Genomic DNA, 21,337 nt, shown 5'->3' on the forward strand with positions numbered 1-21,337 from the left:
TAATTGTATTAGTGTTTAATTCAAATATCAATCTTCCTCCTGAATGACTTACTCTACCTTTAAGTATCATATTGGCTGCCAGCAGTGGTCAGTGAGAGTGTAACAAAGAGACTGCTGGCTGAACGGATGCTGACTGGAAGAGAGAGCTCCTAATAAGGACATGGAAACCACTTTACACATCTATTATTCATCAAACACAGACCATGTTAGACTCAGAAACATTATATATTCCTCCGTTTCTGGATTTAAACCAACAAAAAAATCAGCCTATTGAAAATATGAATATCTTTGAAATATCTCCAGAGTGGTTAAATGTGTAAATAATAATGAATCTAATTTTGACTTTAAGGAGCTGGAGTCAGGATAAGACTGGAAGCAGGGGAAAACATATCTACTAACATCTCTACAGCCCAATAACAACAAGTTGAATCATTTTTGTTGAACTCTTACACCCAAGATGTTGAAACTACAGATCATGTTGTAAGCAGAGTCAAATCCAGGGAAGATTTATTGACACAGCAGCAGGGGTCCAAGCATTTAGACCCTCAGTCACACCACAACAGAAACACTAAGATAGAGGTTTCAGTGGAGTTCAGTCCATGTTAGCAGTGATGTCATCAGCCCAATCTCAAGTTGGCCCCTAACCCCTCGCCCTATCCACTCCCCCTTCATTTGCAAGTTCATGTCAAACCTCCAACATTTAGAGAGTCTTTATCAGTGCAGGTTTACAATCGTCCAAACAGGAAGTGCAAACAGGAGAATGAAGGACTCGCAAATGTAAGAGTTCCATCTTTCTACTTTGTCAGGTATTTTAGATCAAGCACTAACTTCACACCTCAAACTAAATCTCAGAATGTGTGGTGGGAAGAAGATAATACAAAAATATGCAGAATATCACTATGTCCTTGTGGTCGCTTCACTTGTAACAAACCTAAAAACACATGTATGCAGCACAGCCAGCATTCAATTGTATTTATTTATTGTGATTAAGCCTTTATTTAACCAGGTTAGTCCCATTCAGATCAAGGATCTCTTTTAAGAGGGAGGCCTGGCCAAGACAGCAGCAACACAGTAAAAGAACAGACAACACATAAATGAGGTACATTAAAACGTCCTCATATAAAACAGCCTGGACTCCAGAGTCTTCACTAGTGCTTTCAATTCAGTCCAAGGTACGAGTTTTGGAAGTTAAAGTTCAGATTGTAAATTGTTCCAAGCGTCAGGTGCTGAAAACCTAAAAGCTTTCTTTCTCAATTCAGTTCTTACTTTGGGAACAACTGCAATGTCCATATACAATGTATATGGACATTGCAAAATGTCCATATAGTGAAGATTGTGACTTCCTTGTTTCCATTTAATAAGAGAAGATAAGTAAGAGGGAATTTTACCCAGAATGGTTTTTGTAGAATAAGTGAAAACAAGTCAAAGTTACCTCACATCTCACTCTCATGTTTTAGTGGAAGAGACAAGGCAGCTCATGAGGCTGTGTACAGTGTGAAATCATGGCATCTATCAGTAGACATGATCCTATAGGTTTATATTGTGACAACCAGTTCCAATGATTTCATCTTTGTTTTCTTTGTTTGTCATTTTTGGCATGATTGAACAGGCTAAAGGAATACAATACCCATAATCCTTGGCAAAAAGTGAGCCAGAAATGAGAAGTGAACTGATTGATGCTGTACATTGTAAACACTAATCTTTAGATCCTGTTAACAGCACACATGAACACATGGTTTGTACTGAGGATTCAATCAGGAGAATGTAATAGAAGAGCTTATGAGTCATGTGACAGTGTCTATGGGAAAAATGAATGGGATGTTTAATATTGGAAGCGGTGCCTGAAATAGATTCTTCTACTTCACAGCTTTGTGAGATATGTAAATGACATCACCTTTACTGTGATTGGTTGTACTTAAACAGCATATACATACAGCTTCACCCTGCTGAGATCAAGCAGAGTGTGTCATCAGTCATGTTAGTCTAAACTATTTATTCCTTCAGTCACACACTTCATATGCAGATAATGCATCATTTAAAAAAAAAAAATCACTTCCTGTCTACAGAGCTGCTGGTCAGAGCGTCTACAAGTCATTTTAGGATGATAGACACAGATAGAGGCAGGTAGGTGTCTGACTGCCTGCACGTATCAGTAGCTGTACATCAGTCCAGCTCAGACTCTGTGTGTTAGAGTCCACACTGAGGAGGTGGAAGCAGCTTGTTGACAGCAAACTGAGCCAAGTCACTTACTGGAACCCTGGGCTGGGCTGTGGTTTAGAGCGCTCCTGCCAGCAAACACCCCCATGTCTGCGTGTGTGGTTATTATTCCTGTTTAGCTACGAGGAAAACACATCATTTATATGGGTGATATAGAGTAGATGGTGAATATCATTTCTGTCAAGCTGCAGTCAGTGTTCAGGGCATGAGTGGTGTTTTTTGTCCAGATGTCTCCACTGAGTTGACTTTCAGGTAATACTGACACAGACAGTGTTTTGGACTAAGACATAGACATAATATTTTTTCACAATTTCAATATCCATACCAAACTGAAAAAAAGTTATATTTTCTTATTGTCTCATTCTATGGTCATTTGAAATGATCTCATATAGGTTATGAAGTGTCAGTATTATTATTTATATATATATGTTATTATATTTCATGTTTTTTTTATAGTGCAGAAAAGCAGGATATAAAGCAAATGAAGAAAAAGTGCAAACCAAGAATTAAGAACAAAAACCACAACAAAAAGACAGCTAACTCCAAGTAGCACGACGCATTTGAAACTCATAATTAAGACTGATGACCAGAACAGTGAGCAAAACAGAAGGTCTGAAAGATGCAGACAGAACAACAAAAACACCACACAAAAAAATACAAAAATAAAACATGGAACTTATTACCATTGTCATCATCACCATAATAAATTACATATCTGTACAGCTGTACAGCTACAGTCTGTTTGCTTGTATGTGTGTGTGTGTGTGTATGTGTGTGTGAGTGTGTGTGTGTGTGTGTGAGAGAGAGAGAGAGAGAGATTCAGAGCAGAGGCTGACATTTCAACAAGTCTGTTGTAGGCCACATTTGGCTTTTTATTCTCAAAAAAGTGACATCCACAGAAAAGTTTGGTCTCATTTTGAGGGGAGGGGAGGGGGAGGTAGAGAGGGCTTTTATTGTATTTTGTGTGCTGTGGTCCAACTTAAATGTTCTTAATAAATAACAATGTTTTAATTTAGAAGTTTGGAGTTATCCTATTTATTAATACCTTTATACAGTTAGGTGAACCCAGGAGGACAATATATAATGTTGGATATCTGTATTAAATATGGTCCATATGTTGGAATGCTAACTGCGAGTCAGAAGTCAGTTTAAACCTGCTATGAACGTTTAGTTTGTAACGGTTTTATCCACTTTATTGACCAGCAAGGTGATGTGAAATCATCACCCATGCCAAGTGGTGGCTAAGGTTGTTGCTAAAGTGCTAATGTGTTGTTTGCATTGTCCATTTGCATATTTCAGACCAGATTCCGGCTCGATAGTTGATCTTTTGAGTAAAAAATGAGAGAAAAAGTGAAATCTTGCTACTATAGTTTGTGTATGTAGCTGCCAGAAGTTGGTCACGGTGCAGCTTCCAGAAACTAACCGATCCGGCAGTCCTGTTCAGTAATGTGATAGTATGTTAATATATAGCCCAGCAAATGTAGGAAAAATAAATAAATAAATAAAAAGAATGACTGCAAAAAATAAAAACATAAATAAATACTGAAAAACTGAAGAAATATCTAAATGCAAAAACTGTAGAAAAAACAAAGAAATGCCCCTTTAACTCTGGGGCCCTGGCAGCTCTCCATACTGGCTTCAGACAGCTGGCAAAACCCCCCCCCCCCAGAGCTCCAGCCTCCTCCTTTATGAATCGGCTGGGTCCTACTAAGACTCATTCATTAATATTTGATAATCAATTATCTCAGGAGATTAACACAAGAGATTCATATCATAAAACATAGTCAAACACATTTAAAACAGCATTGCAAACTGAACAACATAAAAACACCCTTCCAACTCTACCATACTTGGCGCCTTCCCCTGAGAACCCCCCCTTTATAAGCCAATGGTACCCTCCTGAATGGTTTGGCAGTTCCTGGTCTAAACAGAGGAGTGCAGGTCCAGCAGAGGAGAACAGGTTACAAACAATTAGTTTAGCTCATTAAACACTTTTAACAGCAATGTTTTAGAACAAATACTTGTTCCTGTATCTTATTTCCTCAGGACAAAACTAACATTTTCATTTCCATTAATGACAACTCAAAACTAACGTGTTACATCTTGTTTCTACAGATCCCTCCTGTTGCCACCATGCTGCCGAGTCATCGCGTTGCAAAGATGCTTGTGACCAGGTATGAGCACACACACATACACACACGCACACACTCGAGCCCACTCCTCAGCCCATTATGGTCAGCCTATGAATAGAGGCTTTTGAAGGGGAGTGGTGTAAAGTTTTTTTTTTTTGTTTCTTGGCTCTTTGAAGTGTAGAATGAAAAGTTGTATCTCACCCGGTTTCAATTGGCAGCAGGTGACGCTCTCTCTCTCTCTCTCTCTCTCTCTCTCTCTCTCTCTCCCTCTCTCTCTGAAGCCTCCCATCTCCTTCTTTACAGCAAAAAAAAAGACAAAGAAGATGTGAATGAAGCTTTTCTCTGTAAGCAACAAACAGGCACAGAGTTCAAACTTTATTCCTGCTTTTGAAGTTGGCTGTGCCGGAGAGGTGGGGGGTTGGGAGAGGGAGGGGGGGGGGAAATGTTCATGCTGGCATGTTTGAGGAGACACCATGAAAGAAAGAAAACGTGGGGAAGAAAAAGAGAGATAGATGGAGAAAGAAAGATAATGGCCTTTTTTTTTTTTAGAAGTGTAATGGCCCCCAAAATACCCTTCAGAGATGGTGGGTAAGGTTTGGAGTGTGTGTTGGTGTTGGGGTGTGGGGGTGTCAGGCATACGTTGTAATAACCAGGACCATTTTAGCTCTAATGGAAACTGCCTTGAGCCTGGTTACACCCAGAAAATGAGCGGTTCTTTAAAGGTTCTTGCAGTTATATATAGAACCACAAGGGTTCAAAGAGTTTCCTTTTTTTAAATAGATTAATGAATCACAGTAGACTTCCTAACACGACTCCAAGCTCATTAGATACTGCTGCTCTGATACATTTTATATAAAAAGGGGGTAAGAAAAATAAGTAAGCTTGAAATTCACAAAGTTCAGCTCTTGGTCAATGAAGTTTTGATAACATTTAGGGATGTGATAGTAAGGACAATATACTATAATAATATACAATATACATATAAGGAGGTTTGGTAGGTAGGTAGGTAGGTAGGTAGGTAGGTAGGTAGGTAGGTAGGTAGGTAGGTAGGTAGGTAGGTAGATAGATAGATAGATAGATAGATAGATAGATAGATAGATAGATAGATAGATAGATAGATAGATAGATAGATAGATAGATAGATAGATAGATAGATAGATAGATAGACATCTCTGGTGTAAACATGGGAAGAAGCTCCTGAAGAAGTTGCCTAAATATCAAACATGCAGTGTACTACCTTCTTCTAGTCCAGGTTGGACCTAAATTCGTTCTCCATCTAGCTGCTGGCGACTGATTCCACTCATCTGCCTCCCAGCATTCAAAGCAAACCTGGCTATGAGAGCTGTCTAGCTCAGACTTGCAGAGTGCGCCTTGTTGTGGGTCGGATTGAGGTGGGATCATGTTCCCACCACAAATGAATTACCACAGAGTTCTATTGGGATCAGACTGAGACCCCCTCCTCTAAAAGGTCTTGGTGTGGTTGTTTTGGTCCACACCCGAGCGCAATTGCTTTGTTCAGATTTGACCAAATGAATTGTAGCTAAGGGGAAAAACAAACTAGAGTCCAACATACGTGGACTAAAAAGCACAGGTTTGAAAAGGCCCCTGAGCAGTAGGTTAAAAGTCCTGTGACTGTATAGAGAAGGTTTCTAAAAGGGTTCTTCACAGCCAACAAATCACTTTCTCGTGTCATTTTCTAGTAGCAGTAATGTCCTTTGGGGGTTATACGCTTATTCTACGTTTCACTCCAACTGAACAGCACAGGAAAGAGAAGGAATGTATCAGCAGAATCAGCTGTTTTTGACTTAAGCTGGAATGAAAACCTGCCGGACTCTCAGGCCTCAACGGTGTATGATTGGAAACGGCTGCTGGAGCGGAGAGCTCCTCTCAGGCCTGCGCCGTTTGATGGTGGCGGCTCCATCCACTCCGGAGAAAGAACCCATCAGTCTGTAAAGCAGCACTTATTCACCTTTCATACAGAGCGAGAGAGTTTTACAAATGTCCCGCCCGGCACGTTGGTTTTCAGAGTCGGGCCTTTTGTTGCATCGGGGGGGGGGGGGAGATTTCTTCTTTGATTGTCTGCCAGCGAATCACTGTCGCTTGGTTTGGTGTTGTGTTTTGCTGTCAGTGCAGGAGGGATGTAAGGCCGTTTGGAAAAAGAGTAGATGACGGTACTGTCTGCCAGTCTGTGTTGCATTTCCCCTGATTCAGTCTTTCCCAACAAAAAGTCCTGATTACGACCACATCATGAGCACCTGCAGCCTGGCCTACAGAGCAAATGAACACGCTCCAAACTGACAGCAGCAATACAAACGAGATAGTGCGGTCTAATAATTCTCCCAGGTGTTAGATGAGAAGACATGTCAGTTATCTGGTGGGAAAACTGAAGCATTGCAGCTGCAAACTTGCATATCAAGGAAACAATAAAAAACAATAGAGAGAACAAAATGTGAGAGAAACTGTTGGAATAATATGAAAAACTCTGTTACCACACCCAACTGTGTAATGCTGTACCAACCCTGGAATACACTACCTAATACATTGTTGCAGTCAGGTTAGAAATACAAGGTTTCCAGCTGCTGTGAAGTGGCTCTTTAATATCTCATTAATGATTATGAAAATCCCCACCAGCCTACTCTGTAGAAAACATTCCATTAAAGGGTTGCTCCTCCACATCTCACTGCATATTATGATCATACAGTCTATGTTACAAACTGGAGGTGTGGAGTTTGAAAGTGCCAGACAGGGAGGGTCTAATTAACACGCTTTCTAGTTGCATTATGGGAAGTGTTGAATCCAGTGTTATTGGTGTTTGAGCCACATAAGAGACTAAACATCTGGATGTCTTCTTTTTTAAATCTGTCTTTCAAACGACCCCAAACCTTAAAGAAGCACAATACTATATCACTGTTTTAATGACTGAGACACAAACTTGTTGTGGAAAATAATTCATGGCTGTAAGAGAAAAGTAAATGCTTGAAAAGATTCAGTGTAGTTTGTTGAGAGGCAGAAGCTAAAGAAGTGAAAATCCAACCCTGCACCAAACAGTACAGAGTACTAAACCTTTGCCATTACTGAAGTGTTTCCCAGCTCACAAACATCAAGTTTTATTTCCTCACAAAAGCAGACAGGCAGGAGTGAGACAGTCTGATACTCCGACTGTAGACCATCAGGCATGTTTGGTATTCTCCACCATTCATTTTAACTGGCAGCGTTTTGAATCACTGTGATTTCTAATAGCTGTTCCTCTGTGAAAGAACAGAGATAATCCACAAAAAGCCCAGCAGTTTGAAAGTGTGAAGCTGTAAATCTCACTCGTTGGGTTTCATGACTTCACACTTCAGCCAGAGACTGTTTGGCAGTGGCCACGTTCTCCCAGGCTCTATCACCTTGTATGTTCAACACAACACTCGGATGTGTTTTGGCGAAGTCGGTCTCAGTGTGGATACACACCACAAACTTGGATGCCTTATTGATGTCTAAGTGAGCATATTTCAGAAGTGTTGGAACTGAGTTGATTATCCAACACTTTCCCATGGCCTCAACACATTCCGCCCTGCAGGAAAACTCAATAATAAGGTGCAACAAGTACATTTTTTAACTCTCATGGATCAAAGTGATGATCATGTATATCTAGTGATCTTTATCAGATCTAATGGCTGAGTGTTAGAGGTGTGAACTGGGAGGAGCTGCCGGTCCTGGAAGTGTTTATTCAAACTCATACAATTCTCACTTTAAAGTGGGTTCAATGTTCTTCATCATAGAGTCTCCTGGGTAAGTGTACATTTTGAGCCGGAGCAAATTCACAACACTTGAGAACACATTATAATAAAACACAGGACCACAGCTGTCCTGTTCATCCAAAATGGATCCAGAATATGAAATGTCCTTTTCTTTTTTTAAGGTTTCAAATCCTTTTGTCTTGTGAGCTCAGGTATTAAATCAGTGTGTATTCATTTCAATTAATGTTATACAAAAGAATTAATTCATATTTTACCAAAAATTAAAGATTGGCAAAAAAGTTTAAAAAACAAACTTTGTTTTTCTTCTTTCATCTTAGTCATCTAACTCTACCAGACTAACTAGCTAACTGTATATGAAGTAGTTCAAACTGGCTCCACCTCTTACATGAGTGTTAGGAGGTTGATATACATGATGTATATTTTGAGCTAAAATGAAATGACAGATTGGACAGGACAGATGTTAAATAATGTGAAAATTCTGAACATTACTGCCAATTCTGACCTTATTGTCCCCACAGATATTATACCACTACACAGAATCCATTTTTCAACATTTATTTCACGAGACTGACACAAATACAGATAACAATCATATTTACATGAACAATTATGTACAATTCAGAAGCCAGGGGGCCAGTGAGCATTGCTGCAGTCAGACACACTACTCTGAGGAAGACCTGTGAAGTATCTTCTCCAACGTGCTCTGGATGCTGGTCAAAAACAGTCGGTTCCCAGCTTTGGACAGGTGTACTCGGTCAGGCAGAAAGATTTTCTTATCGTAGAACTTCAGGGAGGGATGTTCAATGAGTTCACCTCCGATGAAGTCAACGTTCTTCCTCATGAACTTGTTGACAGACTTCCTGTCGTTATTTATCTGCACAGGTTTTCCATGTCTCCACTGCTGCCGCTCGCTGATGCAGGAAAATGCAATATGCATTGATGGAAACTCTGCTCGCAGCTGCTGCAAATCCCTCTGCATTAGGAATGCCAGTTTCTTAGGGGACACCAGGCCAAGGTCATTGCCACCAGCATGGACCACCAAAATATCTGGGGGACCTTGTTTTGCTAACTTGGCATAAAAGCAGGGAAGGACACCACCCCAACGCATTCCTCCTTGGCCAAACCAATGAACGTTGGCATGAAGTCCAAAGTTCTTGCCAAACTTTTCCTTTGCTGCTTCCTCTCCTCGACGAATATAGCTGTCGCCGATGACCCAAATCTTTGACAGAGGATTAACTTTAGAGGTAGTTGGTTGTTTGACTTTCTCCTCTGTGTCGGTGGTGATCCTTGTCCTCTTACTGTCTGGGGAGGACATCTCTGGGTCTCTGTGGTTGTCCTGTGACACTTCAGAGAAGGGCCTTTTCTTGGCTGATCTTCTTGTACAGATCCTGATCTTCTTCCTTTCAGGGGAAGAGAGCTCTGCAACTCTGTGGATGCCCTGTGAGATTTCGGAGTAGCGCCGTTTCATGGCAACTCTATCTCCACTGATTTTTGAAACTCGAAAAATGAAAGTTGTTTTCTTGACTGTTTTTCTAAAACTCTTTGATTAGACGAGCACAAACTGGAACTGATGATGCGGTGAAGATTCTAATTTATGAAAGTTTTGGAACTTCTGGAAGGTGTCATAATGTATGATGCAGGTTCTCTCAGGTCGTCATGGTGACAGAGCCAGCTGGCAAAAATGTAGCTTCACAATAATCTGAATAGTAAATACAAACATGATGATCTACTGATGGTTATTAAAAGGGACAATTTGTCCTGATAGCAAACAGGAGTGTTTGAACATCTATATGACAGGAAGCAAACCTGTGTCACAAATTCATTTTGCATCATCTTAACTTTAAGTCCCCCCCTATTTACAGCTAATAAATGGTTTATAACACATAATAATGTACTTGTAAGCAGGTATAAGTGTTTAAAACAGCTCCTCCTGTGGGCATCCATAAGTAGAGCTGGTGTATAAACAGTATATGCATGCTAAAGTCTTTTATTAACAAAAATACGCTGAAAATGTAATTACAAACATTATCCAACCACTTATGTACAATGTTATAATAAATACTAATTATACTTGCACAACATAAGGAATCATGTCCAGAAAAAAATGAAAACAAGATGTAGATTTAAGCAAAAACAGAGAATAGCAGAAGTGTAAACTTAAGACAAAAATAAGGACTTCAGATTTTACTGAGACCTGATTATTATGTCAGGTGTCAGTAAAGTATGTCAGAATTGTTTCCAGACTACAGCTGAAATGTCGCATCTGGTAACAAAAAACTTTTTGTAAAGCAATAAATGAATCAATGTACTGGTCAACATCACATTTATCTGTAAACATTTTCTTCACCCAGATATTTGGACATCTATGACACTCATTACATGTAATTATTAGACCTAATCATTTAAAGGACTTAGTCCACCTATTTAAAAACAGCTTTAAAAATCAAATATACAAATGGTGTGTCATTCATTGGTGGACATAACCAAGTACATTTACTCAGGTGCTATACTCCCATTTTCTGTTTATTTCACACCTTTAGTCACCTTTAATAACATTTTACACAGGGGGTAAATATAATAGGTAATAGATTACAATGCAATGTTAAAGAGTGAACCAAAAGCATCCTGTGTGTGTGTGTGTGTGTGTGTGTGTGTGTGTGTGTGTGTGTGTGTGTGTGTGTGTGTGTGTGTGTGTGTGTGTGTGTGTGTGTAACCCACATCACAAATTTTGCGTTTCCATTTGAACAAACCGTAAAAAAAAGTCATACTGTCATTTTTCCTATCATGCTTAAAGTGATGTAAACAAAACAAACAACGTTGCCATGGAGACAGCTAGGCCACTTATCTTAGACTGTCCACTGCTTTAATTACTGGCAGTTGCAAAATCTGAAGTTATGTCTGTGTCTTTCACTCTTCACTTAAACTGTCTCAATGGAGATGATGAAACACCGTTTTAAGCTCTGTGATTGCATGTTTCTTATCAAAAGTGCACTGTGGGAATTATAGTCCTTAGGCTTGTACTTTCTGATTTTTTATCATAGAACCAGATATTTTCATCACACATTTTATGCCCATCCAAGTCTTGGAAGCACTTCAGCTGCCAGTTACGTATCATGTCTATGCAGAGAATGTTTCTTTACTTTCCAACATTCGCCCAAACATCATGCACATGCACTTGTACAGATATTAAATATATGTTATATTAACCATGTATTTTCCTTCTCCTGTCCCACAGCTCACCACTATAAAGAGTGAGTCTCGTCTGAAGCATCTCCTGCAAAGGTTACCCAGTTACTGTCCAGAGTCTATGGTGAGTCCACCACCTGTGTATTTAACAGTACTGGTTGCATTTACATTGTGGAAGATGTAGGGTGAGATCACTCATCAGTTGAATTGGACGCAGTGAGTGGAAACAGCATGCAGTGGTGATTTGCAGTTGTGCTATTGTATCATGTTGCTTCGTACTGCATCAGTACAGGTGTTTGGGTCTTGTGGATCATTGAGGGTGTTACTGCACTATTGTACATGAACTAACTGAGGCTACAGAGCTGCCCTGCTCCTCAGCATCTTATGTTCAGACAGTCAGATTCAAGCCCAAATGAACTGGCCAATCATTTGTAATACAACCTACCTGATACCACTGACCTTTCTGTACAACCTTTTCTAGAGAGCTAAAATAATTTGATTTATTCACTCGTAAGAAAATGAACAGAAAACAGTTTTGTCATCAGTGAAGGAAAAAAAAAGACAAGCATTATCTGGTTCTGGCTTCTTAAATACGAGGATTTACTGCTTTCCTGTTTTGCATTACTGCACAAATAACTTTTTGTTTCTGATAGTTCTGGTAGGGACTTCACAACATGAAATTGTGAGGAACATTTTTTTTAACAATACACAACAACATTTTATAAGTGCATTAGTGCACTTATAAAATTTTTCGATGTGAAAAGAACAGACAGAAAAACTAATAAAAAGCTAAAGTGAAGAGGTGAGTTTCTTCCATACTTTTGGGGCGCAATTGACAAAGACAATAAATGAAGTAATTGAGACTTAATATATTAGCTAATAATTGAGAGTTTAATTGCTATTAATAAACACTAGTTGGGCAGACTCTGTATTAATCTTGTATATTGTGTTAACAGCACTACACAACTACACATCCACAACTTGACACCTTTTTCCTCACACTGTATGGATCAACTGATGAGCCACGATTTGGAGCTCACACTGAACATAACCACAGAACCTTCAGTTGTTTTCCAATAAAGGTTATTCAAACAAGATGACTGCATCCTCAATAGTGTGCAGTTCTACTCTGAATGGAAAGTAAGAAAACTATGGAACTACAGATGGCTGGAAGATGGTTTGTCTATCCAGCACCAGAGTTCAGTTTTATATGTATTCTAATAATATTAAAACAAGGTCCCTGCTGTTTAAAATGCAGCATGTTGGGAAATGAGCCGTGACATTGTTCAAACTGCAAAACAGACCACCAAAATATTTTGATATGTCAATGCCAGTGAATCCTTACAGTGTCTGGCTTCAGGTGATTAGATGGACTTGGCAGAGGAACCATAACCGCAGGAGGTCGTTTTATCTCAACACATGCAAGAACCATGATAGCCTTGAACTTTGATTCTGGTTACAAAAACTGTAGATAAGATGGTTCGATTACTTAAACTTACCGATACTGATACTTATTACAGATACTGCTCATTGTTCACTTGTGTAGTTAGGAGGACACCCAGTCACAGGCTGCTGGTAGGAAAGCAGCCTGAAGAAGACGATAACCAGAATGAGTAGAAACAGCCAGGAGGATCAGGCCAGTACAGATAACACAACAAAGCATACCCGAGACACCAGGTTCAGTTTAAGTGGCAAGTTGAAAACAGTCTTAACTCAAGATCCACTCACTGGGGCTATGTCTGAAATCACTCCCTTATTCCCTCATTCACTACTCTCTATATAATAAACACTAAATGGTTCACTCAGTAGTGAGCAGCAAATCAAGATTTCAGACTCTAACTAATCATCATCATTCATCAACTGTAGAGTCGAGTGAAGGTAGGCAAATAGCAGCCCATGGGACAAATTTGACCCTGCAGCAAAAATATTTGGCCCTCTGATGAAAATTCAGACTTTCATAGTTTGCGTCAAAACTTTAACATAATTTTTCACAAATCTACAAATAACAAAATAAACACGAGGCTCCTGTAAATACCAATTATTGTCATATATTATATAACATCTAATCCTGCAGCCACACCAGCAGAGGCATTAAAGCTGTCATGGTATCCTAAGTCCAATAAACCTTCCAGAAATTAAAGTTTAATATGTGAATTCAACACATTTTGGCAGTGGAAGAGAAATGCTGTGTTGATGCCATTTTCCCTTTTAGATACAATCTTTAACAGTGTTGTAAATCTGTTTTATTCTTAAATAAACGTAAAGAAATAAACATACAAACCTGCGTTTCCACTGCATTGATTAACAGCCCTAACTACTGTCATGCCAGGTCTGGTGTTGTTCCTGGATGGAGGAGACGGGACGGACAAGAAGTCCTAAAAGTGGTCCAAAAAACAAAATGTTACGTCAAACTCCATCAGCTGATGAACTAGAGTAGTTTACTGCAAAACTAACTTAGCTTTGGTACAATATTTCCTTCCCTGATTTACAGTAAAGAGAGAGCATCCAGTAATAGTACAGGACAGTAAGTTTGAAATCATCTGTTGTACATGGCAGGAGAAGGTTAGGAGTGTTTGATTGGCTGATTTGAAATGTGTAATCCATTAATGCAAAAATGATAGGTTTTTTTCAAATGATAGACTTACGGAAGTGTGAATAGTTATTTATGGTATTAATGTTAATGTGACTTGTGCAGCTGTCCCGCTGTGTTGCTGATGTAAACAGCTGGCTGCCGTTCAGAGAAAGTCACAATCAACTCTTTTATTAGACTCATACAGGAAGTGAACTGGTGGTTGTGGTTACCAGAATACTGTAGCACCTGGTTAAACCGCACAAACACACAGATACACACACTGTTTCCTCATGCCATGGTTAATTACAAAGCAGAGAGGCTGGTTTGCTGTTTGTCTCTCTCCTGATGCTCTATTAGATCCACACTAGTAATTAGACTTAACCTAAAATGTTCACTCTCATTTGGACATGAGTAATGTTCCAATTTAGCTTAACGGATGGGAAAACACCCAATTATAAGCCAATCACAGGCATGTACAGTAGTGAAAGTAACTAAGAAGGTTCAAGGAAAGTTTTAAAGGGAACTTTTATTTCTATATATACTTATATATACAATACATACAATAAATACAATGTACTTTTTATTCCACCAAATGCAGCTACAGTTACTTGTTACTTTTCAGTTTAACATTTGACATTAAAAAAAAGCAGCAACTATTATTATTTTCATTATTGATTAATCCATTGCTTATTTCCTTGATTAAATGATTAGATGTTTGGTCTATAAAAAGTTTCCCAAAGACCAAGATGAAGTCCTTAAGTGTCCCAACCAACAGTCCACATTCATATATATTTAGTTTATGGTAATAAAATACTAAAGAAGAAGAAAATATTTACATTTGAGAAGCTGGAATCAGAACATTTGGACATTTAATTCTTAAAAATGACTCCAAACAATCAATTGATTATGAAAATACTTTTTAGATTACTTTAATAGTTGACAGGTAATCGATTTTGAATGCTTTGACTTCTAAAGGAGACGTTTAAAAATGTCCTTTTGGTATTTTTTACTCAAGTAAAGGATCTGAGTACTTCTTCCTACATACAGTATACACATGTAGATACAGTTATATTTGCAAATGCTTCTATCTGTTGTTTGTTATCATCAGGAAAATGTGCTTTAATTAATGTTTAATTTAATGTTTGCAGTTGGTTTGAGGTTAAGGATTAGCTATTAGTGCTATCACAATACCAACAATGATGGGATGGAAACTATACACAGTCATGAATTTTAATATTGAATACTTTTTTAACCAATCCTAAAAAACAAAAACAGTCAGGTTATACCCTGGCAAACACTGTGGGTTAATTGATCAAAGGTGAATTGAATGAATTGTGCAATCATATCTGCCTAAAAGCATAACAAGAACAAAACAAGATGAAAGAGAAAAGCTTTTATCAGACTAACCCTAACAGACACGTACGCACAAAGGCTCTCTGGGTAGACTTGAAGGATTTCTGCTTTGGCTCGTCTAAACTGCTGCATTATTCTTCCTGTCATGTTCCTGCCTTATTGGCCTCTGGTTCATCACAAATCATGTTTATGCTTCATGTAAAGACATTGTAACTCCTTGGTCTGTCTCATAAATGATGCTGACGCCCACTGACGGGAACCTTTGTTCCAAAGCCAAAAGACACAGGGAGAGTGTTAACAATGACGCGGTAAGTTTACAGAAATGACAGAGAAGCATAAATGCATTGAAGAGTTACTTTTTTTTTTTCTTCTCCACCTCGACTTCCATACGTCTTGTCTTTCTGTGCTGCCGTCCTTACCTCAATCTCTCTGTCCTTTCAGCTGAGAAGACAGACAAGCTTGTTTTTTTTTCGTGATTAATCCCACAACATTTCACCACAAACCCAATGGGAGTTTCATAGAATTCACATGTTTTCCTGTTTTGATCCAAAGAATGTCATATTTGTTCTCTTTGAAATTAGAGACACTCCTCACAGCTTCCTTTTCACATCTCTTCAACATCTCATCATCGATTGTCTATTTTTTGTGGACATATTGTTTTTTTCTAAGCCAAAGAATTACTGGATAAGGGAGTCTGCCCTCATCACTTACCAGAAATGATATAACCCTAACCCTAAGTATGTGTATCAGAATTTTATAATTACATAAGCATTTTATATGGTGAAGTAGTTAATGTAGTAATGACTGGATGAATTTGGAGCCAAGAGTTAACTACCATGGCTGAAAGCTCAAACCAATAAAGTTTATTATAATAGGGTGTATGCACTGTCCACAACCACTGATATGTATACTAGCGCTCCCATCCATGCAGCATTTCTCATGGCACTGCTCTAGTATAGTCTGTGCTGTATAATAAGAAATCCATCTAGTGAGTCCATGTTGAACCACCCTTTCAAGAAACTAGTAAACTTCTAATATACAATATGAAGTACACTTCTGTGAACAAGTACACTTGTGTTATCTACTTGCCTTTCTGCATTTGGTTCCAATAAAGAATCAGAAGTTTCACTCGATGTCAGATGTATCAGGAGCTACTTACTGTAGTTAAGTATTCAGTGGCACTATCAGGTAACGCCTGATATACATTTAATTACATATATATTTTAGTGTTATGGCATAATTTGGACTTTTCTTGACTTTTTAATTTGTAATTTCTATGTAGAAAGTCCAAATATATTAAGTTTAAGTATATGCCCAGTATATTTTAAATAAGTGTATCCTCAGTAGATACTGTACATCAAATGTAAATAGGTTTACAATGTAAAAAGTATGCAAAACGTATTTCACTTGTATGTCAAAAGTGTAGTTAAAAGTATAAGACCAGTATACTTTTCTGAGGTGTGTCCTTAGTATATGATTAAAAGGTCAAACCATAGATGTCTTAAAGTATGCAGAAAGTATTAGCTTACATTAGTATTAGTCAAAAGTTATGGTGTAAGCCTGGTATAGTTTTCTAAAGTGCAAAGCGAGTATGTGCATCAAAGGTAAAGGCAAAAGTGAACTAGAGATATACTGTCCGAAAGTGTGCTAAAAGTCTGAAAGTATGTCAGCAGTTACAGTACATGTACAACCCCGGTAGAGCAATACCCCAAAGTTTGTTTCTAGTACAGACAGTGTATTTACAGAATCCAATTTCAGTTGTAAAGTATTATACTAGCAGTATACTTAGACACACTTGTTTTTTGTAATGGTTCATATACACGCAGGTTCGTGAGTACAGTGCTGATTGTTTGACATAATCATAATCATGGTAACATTGGAATGAAACTACCAGTACGTTACCGCAGTTTAACCAGCGTACATCTCAATGTTTGTTGTACATACTTCCTATAATAAATGCTCAAATTGTCACCCAGTGAAAAGCATACAAAGAGTTTTATGTGCCCTAGACAGCAGAATCTTGCTCTGTGTGACTGCCATTCAATTACAATAGTTAGTCACGCAAACCATGAGCAAATCATCAAAAAGGATCCGCACACAATGATTCAACCACTGGACCGCAGTCTTTCAAATCTGGAGAGGTACCTGCTGGGTCAGCATGCCAGCTGTAATTACATAATTGCAGAGGTTTGTGGATTCATGTGAGAGTGAAAAGGCAGCTGCATGTATAACGCAGAGGGCCTTAAGATGCAACACCACTCACTAAAACTATAGCTCTATAGGTAAAGTTCTTTCCAAAATCTAAAAATGTATCTTAAACCTACATTTATCCATTCATTTGTACATGTACATACTTGCATGTTTGCTTAAAAAAAAGTAAAGCTATTAGTTATCAAGCTGAAATGACACCTGACGCTAACATTTCATCTCCTTTTGTCTTCTAGAATGAACTGTGGATGTGCATCAACTCTACACTTCCAGGTGAGAGAATGTGCTTATATTAAAGCCAGTAAGTTTAACATTTTAAAATGTCTGACTTTGGCACCTCCTAATGGTCGTATAATAATATAAACCTACCCTCATGGACCAAACGCTTCAGGTAAATGTGCAGAACACAACCTATAGACTGTACAAGTCTACAGTCATGCTAGCAGCTCAGTGACGCAGTACAGTGGTGTTTTGAGCTAAATGCTAAACTCATCTGGCTAACACGCTAACAATGACAATGCTAAGATTTTTATATTTAGTAAGTGTAATGTTTACCATGTTCACCATCTTGTCCTTGTTCCTCTTCCTTGACATAGTTACTCATACAAGCCTGTACTCTCAAGATGTTTTACTCTTTAAAGTGATTAAGAATGTTTAAAGGACTAGCAACAGAGCAGGAGAAACCACCACTAAGTATGCCGCCATTACCGGAAGTCCATGTTCACCATCTTAGCTTAGCACGTTAGCTTACTAAGATTTGCTAAATAGCACTAAGCACTCATTTGTTTGACGATGATGGGTGTGTGATGACATATGAAAATGTTTGCCTTAAATATGATCTAGTAGTCAATCGTAATTCCTTCGCATCCATAATAAAAGCCATCCCTGTTCCTACTTTAGGTTTAATTCAAGGGATTGTTTCAAACTCGACTCACATCACTCCTAATTTTCCACATCTCCTAGTTGGAGGCTGTGACTTTTAAAAGTATTCAAATTCCAAATAAAACAATTAGAAAGATGTTTGATGACGTCACACACCCTTTACTGTCTTTTCGAAACTCCGTTAAACAAATCTTTTCCAAAGATACTATATATTCTTTACGCTCTAAATACTTAGAATTTCCCATAAATCCAAAAGCAAAAGAAATACATTTTAAAATTTTAAATGGAATGTACTCATCTGGGGAACTATTACGACAGAGATTTGGTTTTTATACAAATAAATGTGTATTTTGTGATGATACTGAAACATTTGATCATTTATTTTTTCAATGTACATCTTCTGAAGCACTCTGGACTGATATACATGATTGGTTGCACACACAGATCCAACTTGAACCCTTTTCTCAAAAGGACATTAAGTATGGACTTATAAAGGACAATAATGAATGGGACTTTCTGGTAAACAATATATTAATCCTTGGAAAGTTTTACATACACAAATGTAAATATATGAAAGTAAAATCTAGTTTTAATGTGTTTCCTGACGAGTTTCTTTCCTACACCAAAGCCCTTAACATAATGAAAGGTAAAAATGCAATAAAACTTTTCAATTTATTTGAAAAATATGATCTACAAAGAAAACCCTAGCTACCTTTCGTATTTTATTGTATTTTATTTATTTTATGAATATTTTATTTTCTCATGTTGATTCTCTCTTCTGTACTCTATGCACCTGTTCCTTTGGAACGTTAAAAAAGATGTAAGCCATGTTGTTTGTACATGATTTTGTTAAATAAAGTTATAAAAAAAATAAAATAAAAATAGCACTAAGCACAAAGTAAAGCTAATGTCATCAGTTTCCAGAGCATTAGAGTTTAGATTTGGAATTTCTCCCTCAGCTCAACAGAGGGTTTTAACCTCTTTAAGAGTATTGTTTTAGTTTTATGACTAGCAAATGTTACTGTTTTAGTTCAGTGTCACGGCTCTCATCAGGCACGTGAACATTTATCAGCTAAAGTGCTAGATACATTTCTTAATTTCTTCTGCTGGATGTGTAAACATGCAAGTGTTTGCTGCCACATTCATCTACCCTCATGTGGGATTTTTTAAATTGTTTTAGTGTTTGAAAGACTGTCCAGATGGGGAGACCTTTGTTTGCATTATCACATTTATTCCAATGATAAAACTTTCCTAAGACAGTCTTTGTAAAATCTAACAAACAACTTGATCAAACTTAAAACATAGGGTTTTTTCCCCCCAATGCATTCCTGACTAAGTGTCCATCATATTTATGTGACTAAACAGAATGTACAGGCCATAAATCAAAAGTGCTCTTTGACTCTAGAAATTACATTAAACATGACAATAAACATCATAACCCAGGCTGTATGAACTGTGCGTATCTGGTTGCATGAGAAGAAATGGTAGCTAGTGAATCTGTTAAAGCTTTGAGGAGACCTGGCCATGACTCGAGCAGAAGGCAGGCAGCGGATCAAAGGGCTAAGTCCTGCTCCCTCGGCTTGGAACAAATGTACCTGTCAGAAGTTTAATAGCCTCCAGATTCGGAGGTATTGTTATTCTTACCTTTTTGTACCCACTAAACACTGGCGTCCAGACAGCCTCGGGAGACTGTAAAGATTTAACCTGTTAAGGAAAAAAGCCTCCCTCAGATCCTCGCAGACTGAGAGATATCATCGATCCTCTGATGCTCACTGCATTCCAGGAGCTTTTAGGGATTTACTCTGTTGGTGCAACCACTTTCCCCCTCAACAACTTAAAATTAATGATTTCCTTCATTTCTCAAAATGCCATTTCACCACTGTTTGAATGGTAAAATTAAGTGTGTGCTTTGGGTTAGGGGGTCAAGATTCCATCAGTTTTTGGTACAAAAGGGAAACAAAAGTGCAGTGCTTTTTTTACAGACAAAAACATAATCCCAGGTGGAGGTGATGAGGTGGAGTTACACCCTGAACATTAGGTGACAACACAAGCTAGTACATCCAGTTATTAATAATAGTAAAAAAGGTCTACCTTAACTGTACAATCTAATGTCCATAAATGAATAACTGTGCAGTATACATATGACATAAGTTAACTCTGTGGTGTTTGATTTATCTCCAGGAGTGTCCAGGAAGTCAGACGGTTGGGTGGGGCTGGGCTGCTGTGAGCTGGCTATCTCAGCTGAGTGTCGCAGGGAATGCAAACAGGTGAGACACAATAACTTAAGTATATGTCCAGTGTTCTTTTTTTTTTATGTATAACTGTTTACATTAGTTTCAAACCTTTATTGGTGTGTAGTGTAGACTCACCTGTGATTGATTTCATTTCATTTCTTTTCCCCCCTGTAGGCATCGTCCAAAAATGACATAACAAAAGTATGCAAAAAAATCACAGAGGTAAGTCCAAGAGTTAAAGTGAAGTAACATAAAGGTGCAGGTTACTATATGTAACCATTTAAAGTAAGGTACAGAATAAGAAATTACAGTATAGTATAGACCCCAAATCTCTTATATTGACATAACCAAATGAAACCAAGTAGAAATGAAAATATACATATACACTTATTTTAATAAATAAAAAAATAGTAATAAAATTGAAAGGCATACTCCCGACCTTTACAAAATTAAGATAAGATTTTTTTCATTAGTGTGAAAAAATATGAATCTTGATAAAAGATGTAGAGCAGTGATTCCCAACCAACCGTCTCAAGATAAATCTGAGCAGTCACACGATGTTAAAAGCAAATCTGTTTCACAAAATCATGTTTATTGTTTTCACAGCTTTTGCAATTTTTCCTTTATCTGCCGATACTTTCATCTCGTCACGCCTCTGAAACCCCTTCAGATGAAACAATCTGAGGTGGAAAAAAAATCAGTCTTTGAACTGTGCATGATTCATGTCCGCGCTAATGCCAACAGCCTGTGATGTCGGGTCACGATCAGATATCGACTTGTTTTAAGCGGTCACTAAGCAAAGCGGTTGGG

General features: G+C 38.0%; 1 protein-coding gene and 1 long non-coding RNA gene across 2 annotated transcripts in view; both read left to right on the plus strand.

The window, feature by feature from the left end:
• The window catches only part of LOC134002545 (uncharacterized), a 46,917-nt gene extending 29,253 nt beyond the window's left edge, over positions 1-17,664 (plus strand). The window contains exons 2-4 of the long non-coding RNA XR_009927611.1: positions 4,333-4,391; positions 11,328-11,402; positions 17,648-17,664. This is a non-coding gene — a long non-coding RNA (uncharacterized LOC134002545). The remainder of the gene's footprint in view (positions 1-4,332; positions 4,392-11,327; positions 11,403-17,647) is intronic.
• A 1,268-nt stretch (positions 17,665-18,932) lies between these two features.
• reck (reversion-inducing-cysteine-rich protein with kazal motifs) overlaps positions 18,933-21,337 on the plus strand; it is a 49,182-nt gene continuing 46,777 nt past the window's right edge. The window contains exons 1-3 of the mRNA XM_062441950.1: positions 18,933-18,939; positions 20,475-20,560; positions 20,702-20,749. Of these exons, the coding sequence (XP_062297934.1) occupies positions 18,933-18,939; positions 20,475-20,560; positions 20,702-20,749 (141 nt within the window). The remainder of the gene's footprint in view (positions 18,940-20,474; positions 20,561-20,701; positions 20,750-21,337) is intronic.

This window comes from Scomber scombrus, chromosome 20 (genome assembly GCF_963691925.1).
Source record: "Scomber scombrus chromosome 20, fScoSco1.1, whole genome shotgun sequence".
Taxonomy (NCBI): Eukaryota; Metazoa; Chordata; class Actinopteri; order Scombriformes; family Scombridae; genus Scomber; species Scomber scombrus.